The sequence below is a fragment of the Mesoplodon densirostris genome, chromosome 19 (assembly GCF_025265405.1).
Source record: "Mesoplodon densirostris isolate mMesDen1 chromosome 19, mMesDen1 primary haplotype, whole genome shotgun sequence".
NCBI lineage: Eukaryota > Metazoa > Chordata > Mammalia > Artiodactyla > Ziphiidae > Mesoplodon > Mesoplodon densirostris.
The window spans coordinates 37,859,387-37,878,355 of record NC_082679.1 but is presented as its reverse complement, the minus strand read 5'-3'; the positions used below and the strand labels follow the sequence as shown (position 1 = coordinate 37,878,355).

At 48.1% G+C, this 18,969-nt stretch overlaps 1 protein-coding gene across 1 annotated transcript; it reads right to left on the bottom strand.

Annotated features, from left to right (window-relative positions):
• Positions 1-354: 354 nt before the first annotated feature.
• Positions 355-17,726, bottom strand: LOC132479657 (liver carboxylesterase-like). The gene is made up of 9 exons (XM_060083158.1): positions 17,675-17,726; positions 14,538-14,745; positions 10,984-11,128; positions 8,400-8,533; positions 6,342-6,495; positions 2,484-2,583; positions 1,837-1,968; positions 814-886; positions 355-538 (listed from the first exon to the last, which is right to left on the bottom strand). The coding sequence occupies exons 1-9, from the start codon at positions 17,724-17,726 to the stop codon at positions 355-357; spliced, it is 1,182 nt and encodes a 393-aa protein (XP_059939141.1).
• Between the last annotated feature and the right edge of the window lie 1,243 nt (positions 17,727-18,969).

Here is an 18,969-nt window from a genome sequence, read left to right as displayed (position 1 = left end):
CAGTGTCCCCCTCAGCCCCTCCCAGGGCCCAGCCTACTGGACTCTTCCTGTCCAGAGGCCAAGCCACAGCTGCCCGAGTCACCTTCCTGCCAGGGGTGCCCCCTCTCATCCTCTCGCTAATGAGGATGACTTAATTCCAGCCCAAGACAAAGACACTGACTTGGTCTCCAAAAGAACATTTATTTCCAAAATTGAGGCCACAGAAACAGAAAGTCCCCCTCCCTGACCTCTGCTACTCCCATCAGATAATTCCCCAGCCTCCACAATAAGATGCCTCTTTGGCCCACAAACACCTTCTATAGAATACCCCTGTCTGGGGTCCCACAAGCCCCCAAGGCCAGCTGAGCCTCCTGTTCACAGCTCAGCATGTTTTAACTGGGGTGGCTTCTTTGCCGCCTCCCTGGACAGGAGCTCATTCCAGAAAGCCACCTCCTTGTCTTTCAGCTTCTCGGCTGCCTGGGTGGTGACGCCAATCTGAAGGTACCCTTCTTTCTGGTCATACAGTGGCCAAGGGGGAAGCCCCTCCCCGTTGGGATTCCTGGGAACAGAATCACATAAATTCCCCAAAGCTACTGTGTGGCCCCAACAACCCTCAGAGATTGTCAGGGACCCTCTGGCTTCATCTCTGCCAAAGGCTCATACGCCTCCAGAGACAGGAGGCTGACCATCTCCTGGGCAGCCTGTCCACTGAGGGAGCTCTCACGTCAGGGGTCACAGGGCGGGGAGTTTGCCCAGCACACGCTGAAGCTCCTCCCACCCAGCAGACACGCCCTGCCCCTTCCCGACCCTGCTCCGTCTGTGCCACCAGCTCACCCGTTCCGAGCAAAGTTGGCCCAAAATTTCATCACCATCTTGCTGAGATTGGTCTCCTCTTCTGAGGCACCATCTGTGGGGAGGAGACAAAGCCATTGCTACTCAAAGTGTGGTTCAGGGGCAGCAGCAGCCCTTGAGAACTTGTTAGAAATTCAGAAACGGAGCCCTTACTCCAGACCTACTGAGTCAAAACCGCATTTTAAGAAGATCTTGGGCAATTCAAGTGCACTTTAAGCTTGACAGTTACTGACCTAGGTCGGGCTCAGTGAAGGGCTGTAGTCAATCCATAAACTGGCTGGGTCACAGGGCCACACCCCAGGGTTTCTGCTACAGTAATCCCACCTCCCAGGATACTCTCCTTTGGGTCTTTTTTCAGTCTCCTACACCTACACACATTTTCATAGAATCTGAAAAATAACCAAGCTGCAAGGCCCCCAAAGAGTCACCCAACCAGAAAATGCCCAGAGGCACTGCCATGTACAGTCCTGGGTTGTGTCACACACAAGTTGTCGGTAACTGCTGAGGGTTAAGACATTGAAGACATCTGTGAAAAGTCTTTCTTTAAAATATTATACTCTTAAGTGTATTAAATATTAAAAGATATGAGTTTTAGATAGATAGATAGATAGATGGTTGGATAGACAGACACATATTAGTCCTGATTCAAGGTTAAGAGCAATTCTAACCTTACTCTCACGTACCTTCTGATATGTTCTTGTGAGTGCGAAGTGAATGGTGGCTTTCTAGCCCTGAGCAGGGCCCTGCAGGTGACCCACCTCCTGTCTTACTGATGCCCAGGTCTGGATTCTTAGAGTGACCATGGATGAGGGCGCAAGGATACACATTCTCCATCATGCACATTAGAGCAAGAGAAAGGTTGGGACTCTTTGTCCTTCAACTGTGTTATGGTGAATTCAGGAAACTAAGACCTGGAGAGAAGGAGGAACTTTCCCAAGGCCACCAAACCAAGACTTGAACCCAGATCCCCTAACTCCAAGTCTGTAGTCACCAAAGGGCCATCACCTTTCAAAAATGGAGCCCCGAAGACCGAGAAGAGCTCATCCCCATGGTCCCCTATCACCGTCTTGGGTTTCATGGCTGATGAGAAGCTTGGGCGATACTGAAACTCATACATGTAAGTGGGGGCTCCGGCATCTGGAAAACATGGATTCATGCACAGTTCACTTCAGCAGACGCACACCTGGATGGTATCAAGGGCTCCAGAGGTGGGTGGGAGGGGCGCTGTGAGCAATCAGGAAATTGGGGGCATGCCTGGTCCTGAGTGAACAACAATATTAACAGAAGTGGCCCGTTGTGAGAAGCAGCTGTATGCCAGATCCTGTGTGTTCCTGCAGGAAGCCCCTGGTTATCAGCATAATAGAGAAAAAGATTTTTGGAAAAATTTCGTGACTTGATTAAGGGTGCATAGTTGGGGGAGGTGGAATAGGATTTGAGCCAGGTATTCATTGAATGAATAAGTGAAGATAGAATGAATGAATGAATGAAAGTTGAAACCTTGGGTAGATCCATTCAAAATAACTATAGTGGCACTAGTTCAACTCACATAAGCCCCTTCTGATGCATTCATACACAAGGACGTCTATATGCACACACTTTACACTATTATATTTCATTGCTAACAGGTTAGTCTTCATTCCCTTGGAGAATACCTGCAGCCTGACAGGTGTCTTCTATTATGCCCATTTTTGAGCGTTTCTGGTGTTTTTCACATGTATTCCAAGAAGAGTGAAGTAAATCCAAGTTGCTAGTCTGAAAGTGCAGATATTTAAATACAAGCCTATGCAGAAAGGGGACAGTCTATTCTTTGTGTCTCAGGAAACCACAATTCAGCATTTCCTTTTCCTCTGTCATCTCACAGGTCTTGCTTCCTGCTTGGCCCAGGGAGTGATAAGGTAGTGGCAGAAGGAAGAAGGGGCCGAGGGAGGGTACAGCTCCTCCCTCCTCCTCTCCCCTGCCCCTACGCTCACCACCCCCTCTCTAAGCCCCAGGAAGATGTCAGTTTTCCTGCTGATGCTTCAGCAGCATTGCCCATCTTGCTCCTTCAGGGCTAACTCACGGGCCACCCGCCCGGGGAGCTCTGTGCTTTGCACTGATCATTATGCCCAGAGCGAGTGACTCTACCCGGGAAGGGTCAGGCCCCAAGTCAGACTGGCGGGGAAATATCACACTTTTTCCCTTCCTGGGGACAGAATCACATTTGGAAAATGCAGAAAAAAGGAATAAGAACAAAAAGATCACATCTAATCCCACTGCTCAGAGAAACCTCTGTTAATATTTTAGCACTTATCTCACTTATGTATATAAAATTAGGATACTATTGTATGTTATTCATATGACTATAATAATTGCTTCATATCATTAAATATTTGCCCACAAAGTAGCTTAACAATATATGCCATCCCCACAGGAGGATGTAGAATAATCTATTTAATTGCCTCTCTCACCCCCAATCATTGCACTTTGGTTTAGCAAGAGGTGTTTTTTGGAAGAAACAATCCTTCTGTGGTCCCATAATCCACTTATTAAACAGTTGCTTCAAGGTCAAGCAGAACTTGCTGTAAGGAGGGGTTTTATCCTTGGCTCTGCCACTCAGAATTTTTAGAATGGAACTCACAACCCAGCCAGAGAGGAAAGACCTTTTGTGAATGAGAGAACTTAATTATGGCAGCATGCTGCCCAAAATATATTCTCCTTCTTTGTTTCCTTTTTTTTTTTTAACTTTCTGCCTTAAACCTCTGAGATTTATTAAATTCCTACAACCACAACACAAGTCTTCAAAAGAAAGTAGGCACAGAGGGGCTTCCCTGGTGGCGCAGTGGTTGAGAGTCCGCCTGCCAGTGCAGGGGACACGGGTTCGTGCCCCGGTCCGGGAAGATCCCACATGCCGCGGAGCGGCTGGGCCCGTGAGCCATGGCCGCTGAGCCTGCGCGTCCGGAGCCCGTGCTCCGCAACGGGAGAGGCCACAACAGTGAGAGGCCCGCATACCGCAAAAAAAAAAAAAAAAAAAAAGTAGGCACAGAATTGAATAATAACATTTAAGAACAATAAGAAAAGCAGAGGGAAGGAAAGCTAGCAATCAAAAATACGCAAATTAAAAGTGTAATTTTCTTTTTGGTTAGGAGGGGCTTATGAAATTAACAGCATTATTTTTATCTTTTAATTTTTTTAATTAATTAACTAATTTATTTTTGGCTGCATTGTGTCTTTGTTGCTGTGTGTGGGCTTTCTTTAGTTGTGGCGAGTGGGGGCTACTCTTTGTTGTGGTGCACAGGCTTCTCATTGCATTGGCTTCTCCTGTTGTGGAGTGTGGGCTCTAGGTGCAAGGACCTCAGTAGTTGTGGTGCATGGGCTCAGGAGTTGTGGCTCACAGGTTCTAGAGCACAGGCTCAGTAGTTGTGGGGCACGGGCTTAGTTACTCCGCAGCAGGTGGGATCCTCCAGGACCAGGGCTCGAACCTGTGTCCCCTGCATTACCAGGCAGATTCTTAACCACTGTGCCACTGGGGAAGTCCCTATTTTTATTTTTTAATCTGAGTGTCTCAACTGAGAGAATTAAGAAATCCACACTCTTAGAAAAGGGAAACCCCCTGCACTGTGGTGGGAATGTAAACTGATACAGCCACTATGGAGAACAGTATGAAGGTTCCTTAAAAAACTAAAAACAGAACTACCATATGACCCAGGAATCCCACTACTGGGCATATACCCAGAGAACACCATAATTCAAAAAGACACACGTGGGCTTCCCTGGTGGCGCAGTGGTTGAGAGTCTGCCTGCCAATGCAGGGGACATGGGTTCATGCCCCGGTCCGGGAAGATCCCACATGCCGCGGAGCGGCTGGGCCCATGAGCCATGGCCGCTGAGCCTGCGCGTCCAGAGCCTGTGCTCTGCAACGGGAGAGGCCACAACAGTGAGAGGCCAGCGCGCGTACCACCAAAAAAAAAAAAAAAAGACACACGCACCCCAATGTTCACTGCAGCACTATTTACAATAGCCAGGTCATGGAAGCAACCTAAATGCCCATCGACAGACGAATGGATAAAGAAGATGTGGTACATATATACAATGGAATATCACTCAGCCATAAAAAGGAAAGAACTTGGGTCATTTGTAGAGATGTGGGTCATTTGTAGAGACGTGGATGCCTCTAGAGACTGTCATACAGAGTGAAGTAAGTCAGAAAGAGAAAAACAAATATCGTATATTAATGCATGTATGTGGAGCCTAGAAAAATAGTACAGATGAACCAGTTTGCAGAGCAGAAATTGAGACACAGAAGTAGAGAACAAACGTATGGACACCAAGGGGGGAAGTGGCGGGGGGTGGGGGGGTGGTGTGATGAATTGGGCGATTGGGATTGACATGTATACACTGATGTGTATAAAATGGATAACTAATAAGAAAAAAAAAGAAATAAAAAATAAACATAGAAATAATATTCATGGGCTTCCCTGGTGGCGCAGTGGTTGAGAGTCCGCCTGCCAATGCAGGGGACGCAGGTTCGTGCCCCGGTACGGGAAGATCCTACATGCTGCGGAGCGGCTAGGCCCGTGAGCCATGGCCACTGAGCCTGCGCGTCTGGAGCCTGTGGTCTGCAACGGGAGAGACCACAACAGTGAGAGGCCCGCGTACTGCAAAAAAAAAAAAAAATGTTCATGGTGAGTATCCAAGGATAAGGGACTGTGAAAGACTTTCTGTTTCTTTGAGATTATCTGTACTTTTCCTTTTCTCCACTTTACGAAATATAAAATCATTTTCCTCTGAGTGTTCCACTATGAAACCAAGATATGCTTTTAAAATGCAGTAATAGCACTGACCCTCTGCTCAACTGTGAGGCAGCTGGAGGGTTTCTAACAGCTCCCAGCACCTCTAATCTGGTTTTCCACCTTTGCTTCCCTCGGTGTCTCCCAACTCCCATTCCCACATCAGGCTCCCAGGTCGTGTCTGTGTTCCATTTCCCGGGTCCCATCCCCCCTTCCATCCTCCTTCCTCTCTCTACCCCTCCTCCCCCAGCCCAGCTCCATCCTCAGTCCCAGAGGCTGCTGCCCTCCTTCCTGAGCATGAACAAGCCATCAGACCTCCTCAGAGGAGGGCTCTGACCTGTTCTTAGTGCTCGTGTCCCCTTGAATTGTAGATCTGGCTTCAAGCCAAATAATGACATTGCACCCAACTTCATGGTTGCCTCTTTTTATTCAGAATTTACACCCACCCCTACTTCCCAAGAGGAGTGAGGTGGGTACTAATGGTAAAATGATTAGGAAGGAGAGTAAGAGCTCAACCAACACAGGACAGGAGGAATGTCTCCGTTGCAGCCGTGGCTGGAGATATGGCCCCAGGATGCTAAGCTGAGCTCTGAGCTTCCTGTGGGCCAAGGAGAGTTTGGCCATAACTTTCCACCATCTGATGCTGCACAGAGTAGGGTCAGTCTTGAATCCAGGTCCCATGACTAGACTGGCTGGTCTGCAAGGGGTCCCATCGGTAGCCACATCAGGGCCAGGAACACTTACAAGAATAGAGACACTTTCCCCTCCTGCTGACCCTCCACAGATGGTCACAGAGCCTGGATCCCCTCCAAAGTTGGCAATGTTCTCCTGGACCCAGTGCAGTGCGGCCAACTGGTCCAAGTGACCCCAGTTCCCCCGGCTGTGTTCATCCCCTGTGCTGTAAGAGGACAGGGTGGGGTTGAAAGCAGAGATGTCACAGCAGGGCCCTCAGGACCACAGATGGGGCTGGGGGGTCTGGGTGAGCCTTCTGGAAGAGACTGGGCTTCCACAGCCCTGACACTGGGGTCTTCACCTGCCTCCCATCCTGCAGCATTGTTCCGCTGTAGTGCTCTATACATCCATCCCACATCTATTCATTGAGCATCTACTATTCTACAGTTCCAAAGGGAATTCCAGGAAGAAGACACAGCACGTGCAAAGGCCCCAGGGTCCAGTGAACAAAAGTGTGAGTCTAGGACATACAGCTACAGAGGGCCCTGAGGGCCTTAGTAAAGATGTCATCTTGAGTAAGTTAGGAAGCCACTGCAGGGATGACATGATTCCATTTCTGTCTTAAATGATCACTTTGGCTACTGTGTGGATCAGACATGGTGTAAAATAGCAGGGTTATAAAAGTAGGTGTTATTACAACAATCCAGGGGAGACACAGAGTGCTTTGAACAGGGTGACTACAAGGGAGGAGGTGAGAAGTGGCTGGATTCTGAATATATTGTAAAAGCGGAGCCAAGGGGACTTGCTGGTGACTGGATGTGGGGTGTAAGGAAAAGAAAAGAATCCAAGTGCCCACAGGGTTTTATCCTGAGTAACTGGAAGGGCGGAGCTGCCTGCAGCTGAGCAGGAGGCCCTGTGGAGAAAGGAGGAGGGTTTGGGGGAGTCAAGGGTTAAGTTTGTCCGTGGAAGGAAGAGGTGCCCTCAGGTGTCCCATGGGGATGGCAGGAGGTAGTTAATGATGTACATGCTGGTTTTAAAGGAGAGAACCAGTGGGACAGAGAAGAAGATGCACACAGAGGCTGAGACGGGGAGGGGGAGGGTCCGGGAGGGGCCGAGAAGGAGCAGCCATGAGGGAGGAGGTGGCCAGGAGCCAAGAGAAGGACATTTTTCAAAAAGATTTGAGGGATGACGTGTGGTTACTGCCAAGGCTGGGCCACTGGTGACCTGGACCAGAGCAGTGTGGTGCCTGGTTGGGGTGAAACCCTGACATGGTAGAGGAGAGCCTGGAGGAGAGGAAGGGGGAGTGTACGCAGTTATACTGTAACTGGGAGCAGCCGTGGGCCGTGGGGGAAGGAGATGAGGAGTCTCAGTGAAGGTGACACATCCCGGGACATGAGTCGCCTGGGACAAGCCTCCTCCAGCCCATAGGTCTTTCCAGTGAGATGACCACCCCTCCCCCAGCCCACCCACCAGCCATCTGAGGGTAAGAGGTCCTGGGGCTGGTGCATTCAGAAAAGGCTCAGTAACTGTGCCTGCAGGAAGTCCGGTTCCTGTCCCCACGGAGACTCCATGGAGGAGACTCAAGCCTTCGCTCACGCATGTGCCAAACTCCACGAAGGAAATGGGGTGAGTGGGCCCTACACTCCTCCCCGTAGACGTGTCCACTGGAGTCAGGTGCTCGTTACAGCCTCCAAGTTCCAGCCGCCCGTTCCTCCACCTACAAGACTTTACGGAGCTCCCACGTGAGTCCGCTCCTTCTTTACTTCCCCGTGAGGTAAGACGTATAAGCCTCTAACTGCTGCGCCGCATGTTAACTGTCATCTTACAGGTATGCAACATGCTGGGCAGCACAGGTGAAAAAGAGATGAGCATTTCAGACGAGGTAACATTTGGGTTGGGCTTCGCAGGAATAATAGGAGTTTGTCAGGCAGATTAGGCATTTTACATGCAAGTAAGTGGACCAGGGTGGCTGGGGAAGGAGAAGGTAGGTAGAGCCCAATTACGAGGGGACTTGCATGTCTTAGTAGGGAACCTAGCAAAGATCCCTTTGAGGGCTTGCAGGACCAGAGTGGGGTCCTAGCACTCCCACACTCAGGGTCAATGGGCCATGAGGAGAGTCCAGTGTCTTACCTGAAGAATCCCCAGATGCCCAGGCGGTACTGAATGGTCACCACCACCACGTTTTCATGGGCAGAGAGGGCCAGCCCATCATAGGTTGATGCCCCGCCCAACATCAGACCTCCTCCGTGGATCCACACCATCACCTGGATGGGGAGGAAGCAACCGTACAGGGCATAGGAAGCAGAGCTGGGAAAGACCTCAAGAGGCTGTCTGGTTTGGTCATCTACCCGTTCTCCCAGCTGTGGCCCAGGCCACCACCCCACTCAGTGCACCCTGGCTGCCCCTGCCAGTCTCCCCTGCCTCAGTGCCACCTCCTGCCCGTGCTCTTCATGCTGAGAACATCATCACGGGAACAGCCAAGGCTAAGAGCGTCATCTTCTCCCCAACACTCCCACCGTCCTCACTCCTGGACCCCTCACGCAGCTCAGCACACTCCGCATGCAACAGCCCTTGGTTAGAAGCTTATTTCAGCCTCACCTTAGTTACCTTTTGTGGGGTGAAATAAACTTCTCACGTGAATGGTGACCGTGTCAAGAAGCACACGCCCCGGGTGGTACCTCTTCTTAATAGGCCTTTCCGCTGCCTCCTCTGTTCCCCAAATCTCACCCATCCTCCAAAGCCCAGCCTAAAAGCCACCTCCTCTAAGAAGTCTTCAATCATCTGATGAATATGATCTGCAAACCTACTAGGTGCCAGGGACTGTGGTAAGAATTAAGGATGAGAGTGGACATGACAATTCATCATGACAATTCATAATGCATGGTCCTGAATTTAAAGAGTTCACATAGCAAGAAAGTGAAAATGGCTAAAATAATAGTATAATGATTTTGTCAATAAAAAAATCAAAGAACTCATACATGAACTATGTGTCAAGTACTGCTCTAAGCATTTAAAAATAAACCATCCACGAGATAGGGACTACTATTGTCCCATTTCACAGACAGGAAAGTTGAGGCACTTAACCACCCTGAGGTCACGCAGCTAATAGGCGGTGGAGGCAGGACTTGAACCCAGGCAGTCTGGCTCCAGAGTCCACATGTTGAGCTGCCCAGCACACGGCAGCCAATGGCCACAGTGCAGTAGGCTGGCTGTTGGGGCAGGAGGAATTTCTTCCCTTCAACTCTAACTAATGCATCAGCAAGACTTGCCTTGTGTGCTGTGTCACATACTGACATAAATCTTGATATTCATCATTGAACACTTGTGTGTGATTATCCCTGATTTGAGGAAACAGAGCCAGGTCTCTCAGCTAGTAAAAGGCGGAACCAGGACTTACACCCAGACCCTGCGGTTCCAGAGCCTGTGTCCACAGTAGAGGTGCTCCAGCTTCAGGTTCCTGGAGCCCCTGCTCCTCCTACATCTCTGATCCCTGCCTACCTCCGGGCAGAGGGACTGAGTGTGCAGTCACCTCTGAGTCCAGGCTGAGCCAATGGCTGGCCAGCAGTGATTTGCTGAAGAAACTAGTCCAGCTCTGTGCAACCAGATGCTAAGATCCTCGAAGGCAGGGGCTGTGTGGTCATGGTTTTATGTTCTTCCTTTCTCTTAACCCCCAATTCTAGCTATGCATATGGGGGCGCTGAGTATGTACTAGGGGAATGAATGAATGCATGAATGAATGAATTAACAATTGTCCCCACCTCTTTGAGCCCAGTATGTGCAGGGCCACCTTCTAGTCACAAGTTCACAGATGCCCTCCTCCACATCTGAGCACCATGCCAGGGGTGTTCCTGGGAGATGGCTGGGTGCTCACACCCCTCCTGTCTCTACCCCACTGACCCCTCCTTTCCCAGCAGACCAGCCCCACCCTCCAGCCTGAGTCTGGAAGGCTGCCCCATCTCTGGGCTTCCATTTATTCTGAAAATGCTGACTCACTGGGTCATCAGCTTGTGTCAAAGTAAATTAGGAAGTGAAATTATCTACAATAACATCTTGATAGTTGGCAAAGGCAAAGGAAAGTGCTTCTCTGTTGCTCCAGGCTCAGCACCCTCCACCTGTGACACCGAGACACTGAAAGTTTGTCAGAGAAGGTCTTTGTGTGCTGAGGAAAGGCCACATACAGGCTCCACTTGCTAGTGTGTGTGTGTCAAAGAGCGTGACTTGAAGATCAGGAGACTGGTGCTCTAGTCCTGCCAACCCTACTCTGTGACCTCGCCTTCCCCTCACTGGGCTTCAGTTTCTCTATCTGTAACAGAAGGGTTGGGTTGTTGGCTTATCTCCAAGATTCCTCCCAGCTCTGACTTTATGGGAAATTATGTCTTAGCCACCCGGGGTATCAGATTCCTAATCTAACAATTAAGAGTAATCCTCTTGTCCATCTATTAGCATGAGAGACCTTAGACAAATTAAAATGTTCATTACAGAGGTACAGCAAACTCCCCCAGAGGCCCTATGTCTGTCACTATGGGAAACTGAGGTGTGGAAAACCTGTGTTCCCCGATGTCAAGTTTGGCTGTGGTGGTAAAGAAAGCCCTGGGGCCCCTGGGGAACAGCCTGGGGACCCTGGAACAGCGTTGGTCCAAGACGCCCCAACCCAACACTGTCTTCATCCCCTTCCAGTCTACAGCAGCCTTGACCATTTGTTCCCACTGCTTACCGGCAGCCTGCTTCTCTTCCTCAAGTCGGCAGGAGTGTAAATATTTAGGTAAAGACAGTCTTCGGAAAACGTGAGGTTAATGTTCTCCTTTCTGTTGGTAAAGAGCTCTGAGATCCTCAGCCCCGCCACTGGGTCTTGGGAGCACCTGGGAGGGGCAAGGAGAGAAAAGAATTCTTGAAGTTCAATCAGAGCTGACCAAGGAGATGTCTCCTGCGGTCAGGCCAGGTCTTGGCCCGGGAGAATTAAGCCTGTAAATAGAGTTGTTCTTACCAGATTCCAGACACTGGAATGCATAGGAGGCTACCTGGGGGATCACGATGGAGGGACCTGGGGCTCACCAAGGTCTCCCGGGAGAGTGAATAGTGAGAAGGCCTGGCACCTTCCCCTTCCAGGAGCCTTCAGGATGCCTTGTGTCAAGAAGAGGATGCTGCTTATATGCCTGGGAATGGATCGTTTCCTGCATGTCCTGGTCATGGCTGACTCTCTGCTGGGCTCTGCATAGTGAGTGCGGGGTGACCACGTTTCTCTACCAGGTAAACCAGGTGTTCCAGTCCATGGGATACTTCCAAAAACCATGAGAAGTCACTCTATTGGTAGACATTTAAGGCATGCAACAGGTCAAGGACAAAATATTTGTGGTGCAACATTAGGATAACTTTATTCTAGTCCTGCCTCAGCCACTTATGTGCTGGGTGATCTTGGGTGAATTCCTTCTCAGCTCTGGGCCCCAGTCTGCCATGTCTAAGTGAGGGGAGTGATTTCTCTAAGGGTCTTGCAGCACTGACATGCTAAGATTCTATCATCAACCCATCTGGTCAAGTGCTATTTGTTGCCCATATAATGGATCTTAAAGATCCAACAGAGATAATTGGTAATATTTAATCTTCAGATCAGCTCCATGATATAGGTTCTACTAATATCCCCATTTTACATTTGAGAAAACTGAGGCACAGAGAGGTTACAGAACCTGCCCAAGGTCACACAGCCAGGAAGAGCCATTCTATGTAGTGCTTATGTTTCTGAGGACATTATAAGCAACACTTCCACATTCCCAGAAAGCAGGCATGAGTGCCCCCAGTATGTCAATGAGGTAACTGAGGCACTGAGGTGTTTGGATGAAACAGCTGTCAAGTGGCAGAGTCAGAGCTGCAAAGACAGCCTCTTGATTTCCATCGTGGGGGAACTTTCCCCAGATCACCAAGGCAAAGGGCATATTATTCATATAAGAAGAAATTCAAAAATTAAAAAAGGGAAAGAGAGTTCAACATCACTAGTATTCAGATAATTGCAGAATAAATTTTAAAATTATATAAATAATTATGATGATAATTACTATTATTTTGCCTATCCAATAGTCAAAACAATTTTTTTAATAATCCCAAGCATTGGCAAGTGTCTGGTGAATGAAAGTTTTCATATATTAATGGAAGGAGTGTAGTTAGAACATTTCTGGAAGGAAATTGAACAAAAGGTGATACTCTTTTCCTCAGAAATGTCATTTCTTGGAACTTATCCTAAAATACTGTGAATGTGCATAAAGGTTTGGCTACATGATGTTCATCACGGTGCTAATTATATTATCAGAAACATCAAGAACAACTTAATGATCCCAAATAAGAGATTGGGTAAATAAATTATTATTCAGTACCCAGTGTAATTTAATGTCAGGCTGTGATATTTAATGACATATAACGATGTTCATGATACATTTATAAATGAGCAAAGCAGGCATTCAAAGTATCTGTATCCTGTGATATAATAAGAAATACATTTTTGGTCTTCTTCCCATTTCTGGCAGAGCTCTTAAAACCCTTGGAATTTCCTAAGTGAGAGAGTGATAAATGTGTCTTTTGTTGTGTTCATGAGGTGATTCGGGGACCTTACCTAAGGATGGGAGCTGATTATCAAAAGAACCACATGTGATTCCAGGTTTGGAATATTCAGATCCACCCCCCTGACTTCTGGGGAAGGGAAAGGGGCTGGAGGTTGAATCAATCACCAATGGTCAATGATTTCATCAATCCTGCCCATGTACCGAAGCCCAGAAGGCTAGAGTTAAGAGAGCCTCTAGGTTGGTGAACCAGAACTCTTCCAAGTGCCAACGTGCTGGGACCAGAACTCCGCAGGACAGGAGCTCCTTTGTGCCTCACATTATGTATCTCTTCATCTGTCTGGTGATTCATACCCTTTAATATTCTTCATAATAAACCAGTAACCTAGTGAGTAAACTAGCATCCTGAGTTTTATGAGTTGTTTTAGCAAATTAATGGAACCCGAGGAGGGGGTCATGGGAACCTGTGACTTATAGCCATTTGATCAGAAGCAGAGGTAACAACTTGGACTTGAGATATCATCTGAAACAGAGGGCAGTGTTGTGGGACTGAGCCTTTAACCCATATAATATGACGCTGTCTCCAGATGGTTAGTGTCAGAATTGAGTTGAATTGTAGGACACCCAGATGGTGTCAGAGAATTGTGTGCTGGTGTGGAAAAAAGAAAATAAGCATTGGAATTGTGTGCAGAATCTTACGTGGTTACATTTTAAGGGATAAAATATGCAATAGGTAAGAGACTACAAAAACAGAATCTAAAATATGAACAGCAGTTCTCTCTAGGTAGTAGAAGTATATATAATTTTCATTTCTTACCTTTACTTCCTCACTTTTTTGTAATAAGTATGTATTACACTTGCAATCAGGAAGTAAAAACAGTGAATATTATAAAGAAAAGAAAGAAGGGAGAGAGGGAGGGAGGGAGGGAGGATGGCAAGAGTAGAGGAGAGAAAAGAAAGAAAAGGAGAGGAGAGGAGAGAAGAGGAAAGGAAAGGACAAGAAAAGAAAAGAAAAGAAAAGAAAAGAAAAAAGCAGGAAGAGGCGGGACGCTGGAAATTCCCAGAAATGCCTTGCTGAGATGAAAAAGGTCTGAATCCATGCAGGTAGATGTCCCAGGTGTCCTGGGGGATGACTTCAACATCTTTGCCCAATGTGGCCAGAGTGACCAGGGTACACCAACCAGTGCTCCACTCCTTACTAGGTAACAGTCACACCTGGGAGTTAGGAACGTGACTGGTCAACACCCCAAAAACTCCCCACCTACACATCTGGCCCACCTCACTCCTCAACTACAGCAAAGTTCAAGACAGGAGAATAAATAGAATCATTACTTCTGATCCCCCTCACCTGCTCAACTCTTTATTTTATTCCAAAGCACTTATCCTACTCTAACATATTACATTACCTATTGCTTTGCATATTTTTCAGTGTGTCTCTCCCTGCTAGAATGCAAGCTGCATGAGGGTGGGATCTTTGTTCTGTTCACTAATGGATCCCAGGAAACTAGAACACGCCTGGCACACAGGAGGTGCTCCGTAAATATTTGTTGAATAAATGGCTCTAGAATGCTGTGAGAGTTCTGAAATGTTTGTAAGGATCTATAATATCTTGAGGATTCCAGAACAAAGTATGAGCCACTCAGAGGATTGCCTTGGCTCCTTCCTGCATCCTTTTGAGGCTAACATCCCCACTGGAAGATGCCAGAGTCACACCTTGACTTACATGGGAGGGTAAGAGGTGGTATTCTTCACGAAGATCCATGGTTCTGCAGGCTGCGACGGAGCAAACCTCAAGGATCCAACAGGGGGCTTGGCAAAAGGGACTCCCAGGAAAACGGCCACAGGCTGTGCAAAACCTTCTAAGCTGACATATTTCCCCAGGACTCTGCCCTGCGTGGTGTCCACAACAGGCGGTGAGGGTGGTTGCCCTGCTGGACATTGAGAGGAAATGAGGACATGTCAGTGGTGAAGGTGTGAACTGGACTCTGGGTGAATTTTGTTACTTTTGCCACGTGATCTTGAATGTCCCCTCAACTCTCTAAGCCTCAGTTTCTTCTTATGTAAGAGAGAGTGAAGCTAACTGAAGCTAAGTGAAGCTAACTGAAGCTAACTGAAGCTAACTCACAGCGCTCTCTGAAGGAGCGAATTGGAATTGGAGGTATAACAGCATCCAATAAGACATAAATGCAAAAAGAAGAGCCACTGGGAATGAAGAAGGCATTCAGTTTCCACACTTAGCAGCATCTAGAAACAATCACTGGACGCTGGTGTCGAGCTGCACGCTGGATGAGAGGATGAACAAGAGCAGGCTGCTCTTCTCAGAAATCTGGCCTTATGTGGAGGATGCGCCACAAACATACCTGACCCTACTGCTGGGAAGAAAGTGGTCCGTGTCCTGAGAGAGGTACCAAGTAAGGTGCCATAGGAGACAGAAGAGGGAGCGAGGCCTTCTGACTGGTGGCTTCATGGAGGCAGTGACCTTGGAGCTGGGACTTGCAGTAGTGGAAGGAGTGACAAGGGGAGGTGGAAGAGGGTGCTTAAAGGTATAAACAGAGATGAGATTGTGCAGAGGTGAGGCTCTGCGATAGCAAAGTGCAAGACCTGCTTGAGGAAGAGTGATTGGCCCATTTGGGTCAGGAAGAGTAATGGGGGAGGAACATAATCCTGGATGAGACAGGTTCATGTCTGGGAGGGTCTCAAACGCCAGGCCAGTGATTCGGGCTTTATTTAGTGGGTAAATGAGCAGCAGTGAACCGTCCTGGAGTAAAAGAGAGTGACACAATCAGCTTGAAGAGGCCCCTTCTGCTGGCTCTGAGCACGGTCATCCAGAGGGAGCAAGACTGGGGCTCAGATTCCATCTGTCCCCTTCTCGTGGAGCAGACAGTTCTTTCTCACTGAGCTGAAATGCATCTCCCTGCAGCTGCCACGTCAGTCCTGGTCCTACCTGCTCTGGGACATCCTGAACCTTCATGTGACAGGCAGCCTTAGTGACCCATGTTCATACCCATCCCTCAAGTCTTCTCTTGTCTGTCCTCAACAGCTTCAGTTTGTTTAAACATCCTAACAGGAAATGATTTCCAGCCTCTCATCCTCCCAATTGTTCCCCTTTAGATACACACAGAAGGTCAAACTCTCTCTCAAAGTATGTGGCCAGAACAGAAAAGAATAACCCAGATTTGGTCTTACAGACAAATCCGATGATAACCTTCAAGAGAGATGAAGTGGACAGATGTCCAAATGGCAAGGGTGAAAAAGTGGGCGATTGGCTGAGAGGTATAGGCAATCCTGGTAACGGCAGCAGTTACCACTTGTGTTATATGTAATGTTTGTATATTGAGCACTTACTATGTGCTACATGGGCATTCCAGTTCCTTTAAACTAATCTTCACAAAAGCCTTGCTAGGTAGACATTAATATGCCCATTTTACAGATGAGGTAACTGAGGAAATGGAGGCAGCCAGTATGGACTTTCTAAAGGTAGAACTGGCGTGGCCCTGCCAGGGGGTAAACAGCAGTAAGGGAATAATCTGCCCCTAATTTGGTTCTTACTCTGCTCTTACCCTCAGTTCCAGGCCTCTCACAGTGTCATAGGCCCAGGAAGAAGATAAAACCCAGTGGAGCCTGGGCTGTCAGTGCACTGACAGCCAGAGCACTGGCTCTGGATTCAGGAGATAGAGAATTCAGAGCATGATTTTCCGGTTGACCTTGGGCATGTACATTTCCCTCTCTGAGTCTCAGTTTCTCCATCTATAAAATGGCACAGATGCATTCTGAGGTCTCTTGCTGCACCCTTGTATTAACCAGGTCTTTTATGTTCTGTATTCTGATGCCTTGACATCTGGGGCCTTGCTGATTCTGGAGGGATTGCCCCTCCCAGAGTTCGCCCATCCCTAATGATAGGAATGAACTTCCCTTCAAGTGTGCCGGAGCCTGTACCCCAGCTACCTTCTTTACCAGGCCCTCCACATCTGGCCACTATCATCCTGCCCTAATCACTCCAGGCCAAGTACCTGACAACTGTGGGAACTCCCTAAGCCCCAGAGCCCATTGCAATCGGCTGCCAATCCCAAACCTGCTTATCCTGCCTCACCTCTACCTTCCCCCCAGCAACCAAGATGAAGGTTCTTGCACCCAATTCCCCCCTCCTTCCTCTGCCTCCTGATGCACCAGGTGCCTCACCTTGTGGCCCACCATGGTGGTGTCACGCCCCCTCCTCTGGGGAGCTGTGGGTAACAAACTATCTTTTCAGTGGCAGTTGGCTCCTGATCTGTGGCCTTACCACACCTCAGATTGTCTATTAATACACTATATCTTAAAGCAACCCTTTTATTTATGAATTCCTTTGTTTTTCTTTCTCCATTCCAGGCACTCTTTAGAAACAACAACCCATTTCAACCTTACAACAGCCCAGTGAGGTAGATACAGTTGTCACCCCCATTTTAGAAATGCAAAACTGAGGCACAGAAAAGGGACATCCCTTGTCGAAGAACACACAGCTACTAAGTGCTGAGCTGGACGCGAACCCACACACTCTGACTCCAGAGTGGATATCAATATTCTGCTAACCCACTTTTGGCCATATCTGGACTAATAATCAAGGGGTTGCCTTGATATATGGAGCTTGCCAAAGTCCTCAGCTGCCAGGGGCGAGGTTAGCTGGTTGCCCTCCTGCACGTGGCACAGCCCAGTTATCTTCCTCTCTGTCTCCTGTCACTGGGGCTGGCTGGGCAGAGTCCTGATAGCACGTGCTACTGCAGAACCCGGCCTGTCACTCCTTTGCCCTGTACACATCTCCTCTACCTTGTCCCCCAGGAAGATTTCCAAAGATGCCCCCGCTATTTGCATTTCAGAAGGACTCACCCCAAGCCATGGAAGTGGCGAGGGAGGTCAGGACCAGAAGGAGAAGCCACATCGTGGAAGGACAGCAACTTCTGGGCCTGCAGGTCTCTGTGCCAACAGAGGGCCTTATGAGTCCACCCCCCAGTTCCCACCCTCCTCCAGCTCCCACCCCCAGCTCTGCCCCCGCCACCCAATAGCCTGATGAAGAGACAACAGAAAAGCTCTCCCCCTTCCCAAAGATGCAACGGGCGGCTGTTGGTGCCTCCAAGCTCCGCCCACCCAGAGTTTACCCTCTTTTATCAAAAGAGTCTGAATTAAACTCTCTGATTACAGATAGCCACCTACTCATTCAACAACTTGTTTCATAAGTGTTTTTCCCTTCCTGGACTCTAACATTAGTGTGCTGTGGGCTACCCAAGGCAGACACCAGCACACAGAGGCCTTTGGACAAGGGGAGGCTTTGGCCTGGGGTCCTCAGAACAACTTGAAAACTTTCAGAGTGACTCCTAGCTCCACAGCTGCCCAGCTGGAGAACTTAGGGCAAATCTCTTAGCTTCCCTGAGCTTCTATTTCATAGAGTTCCATGCTTTCCACTTTGGAAGCATCTTAAATTTCATCCCACTTCCCTTTAGATGCCTGGATTAACTTTTCAATATTCCTGCCAATTAACTCAGCCTCCTGTTGCACACCTCCAGGGTCAGGGAATTCATTACCTCTCCACGCAGGGATCTTTGGACAGAATGTTCTTATAGTAAAGGAACTCCATCTCTTCATAATCCCTGGCTCTAACCATCCATCCTTCCATTTATTCATTATTCCCTTTATTTATTCATTCTTCAAACATTTATCAAATGCCTGCCTCTGTGCTAGGTAGTATGGATACAAAGATACATTTAAGACATGTTCTAGTGCCCAGAGGAGCTCACCATGTAATAGATAAGATAGAAGGGGGAAGGGGTGGCTTGCTATGCAATGTGAAAGCACCAAAATAGAGGGATACAAAGTGCTCTGGGTATACCTGGAAGAGTGTCATTTACCTGATGGGGATGCAAGGAAGATGCTCAAAGCCTGTTTCATTGAATCATTAAGTGTCCAATAAAAGAGAATTCTCCAAATACACTGTGATATTGATACTTAGCTGGCTAAGACAATACTACACATTCACTCAAACTAGAGATGCATACCTCTACATATGGACAAGGGAATACAGTCATGATCCATTGTGAAGGAAAATAAAACAGGTTATAAAATAGGTATGGCTGCTTCGGGACACATTTTGGCAGTTCGTCAAAAATTAAACTTAGAAAAAATAAAAA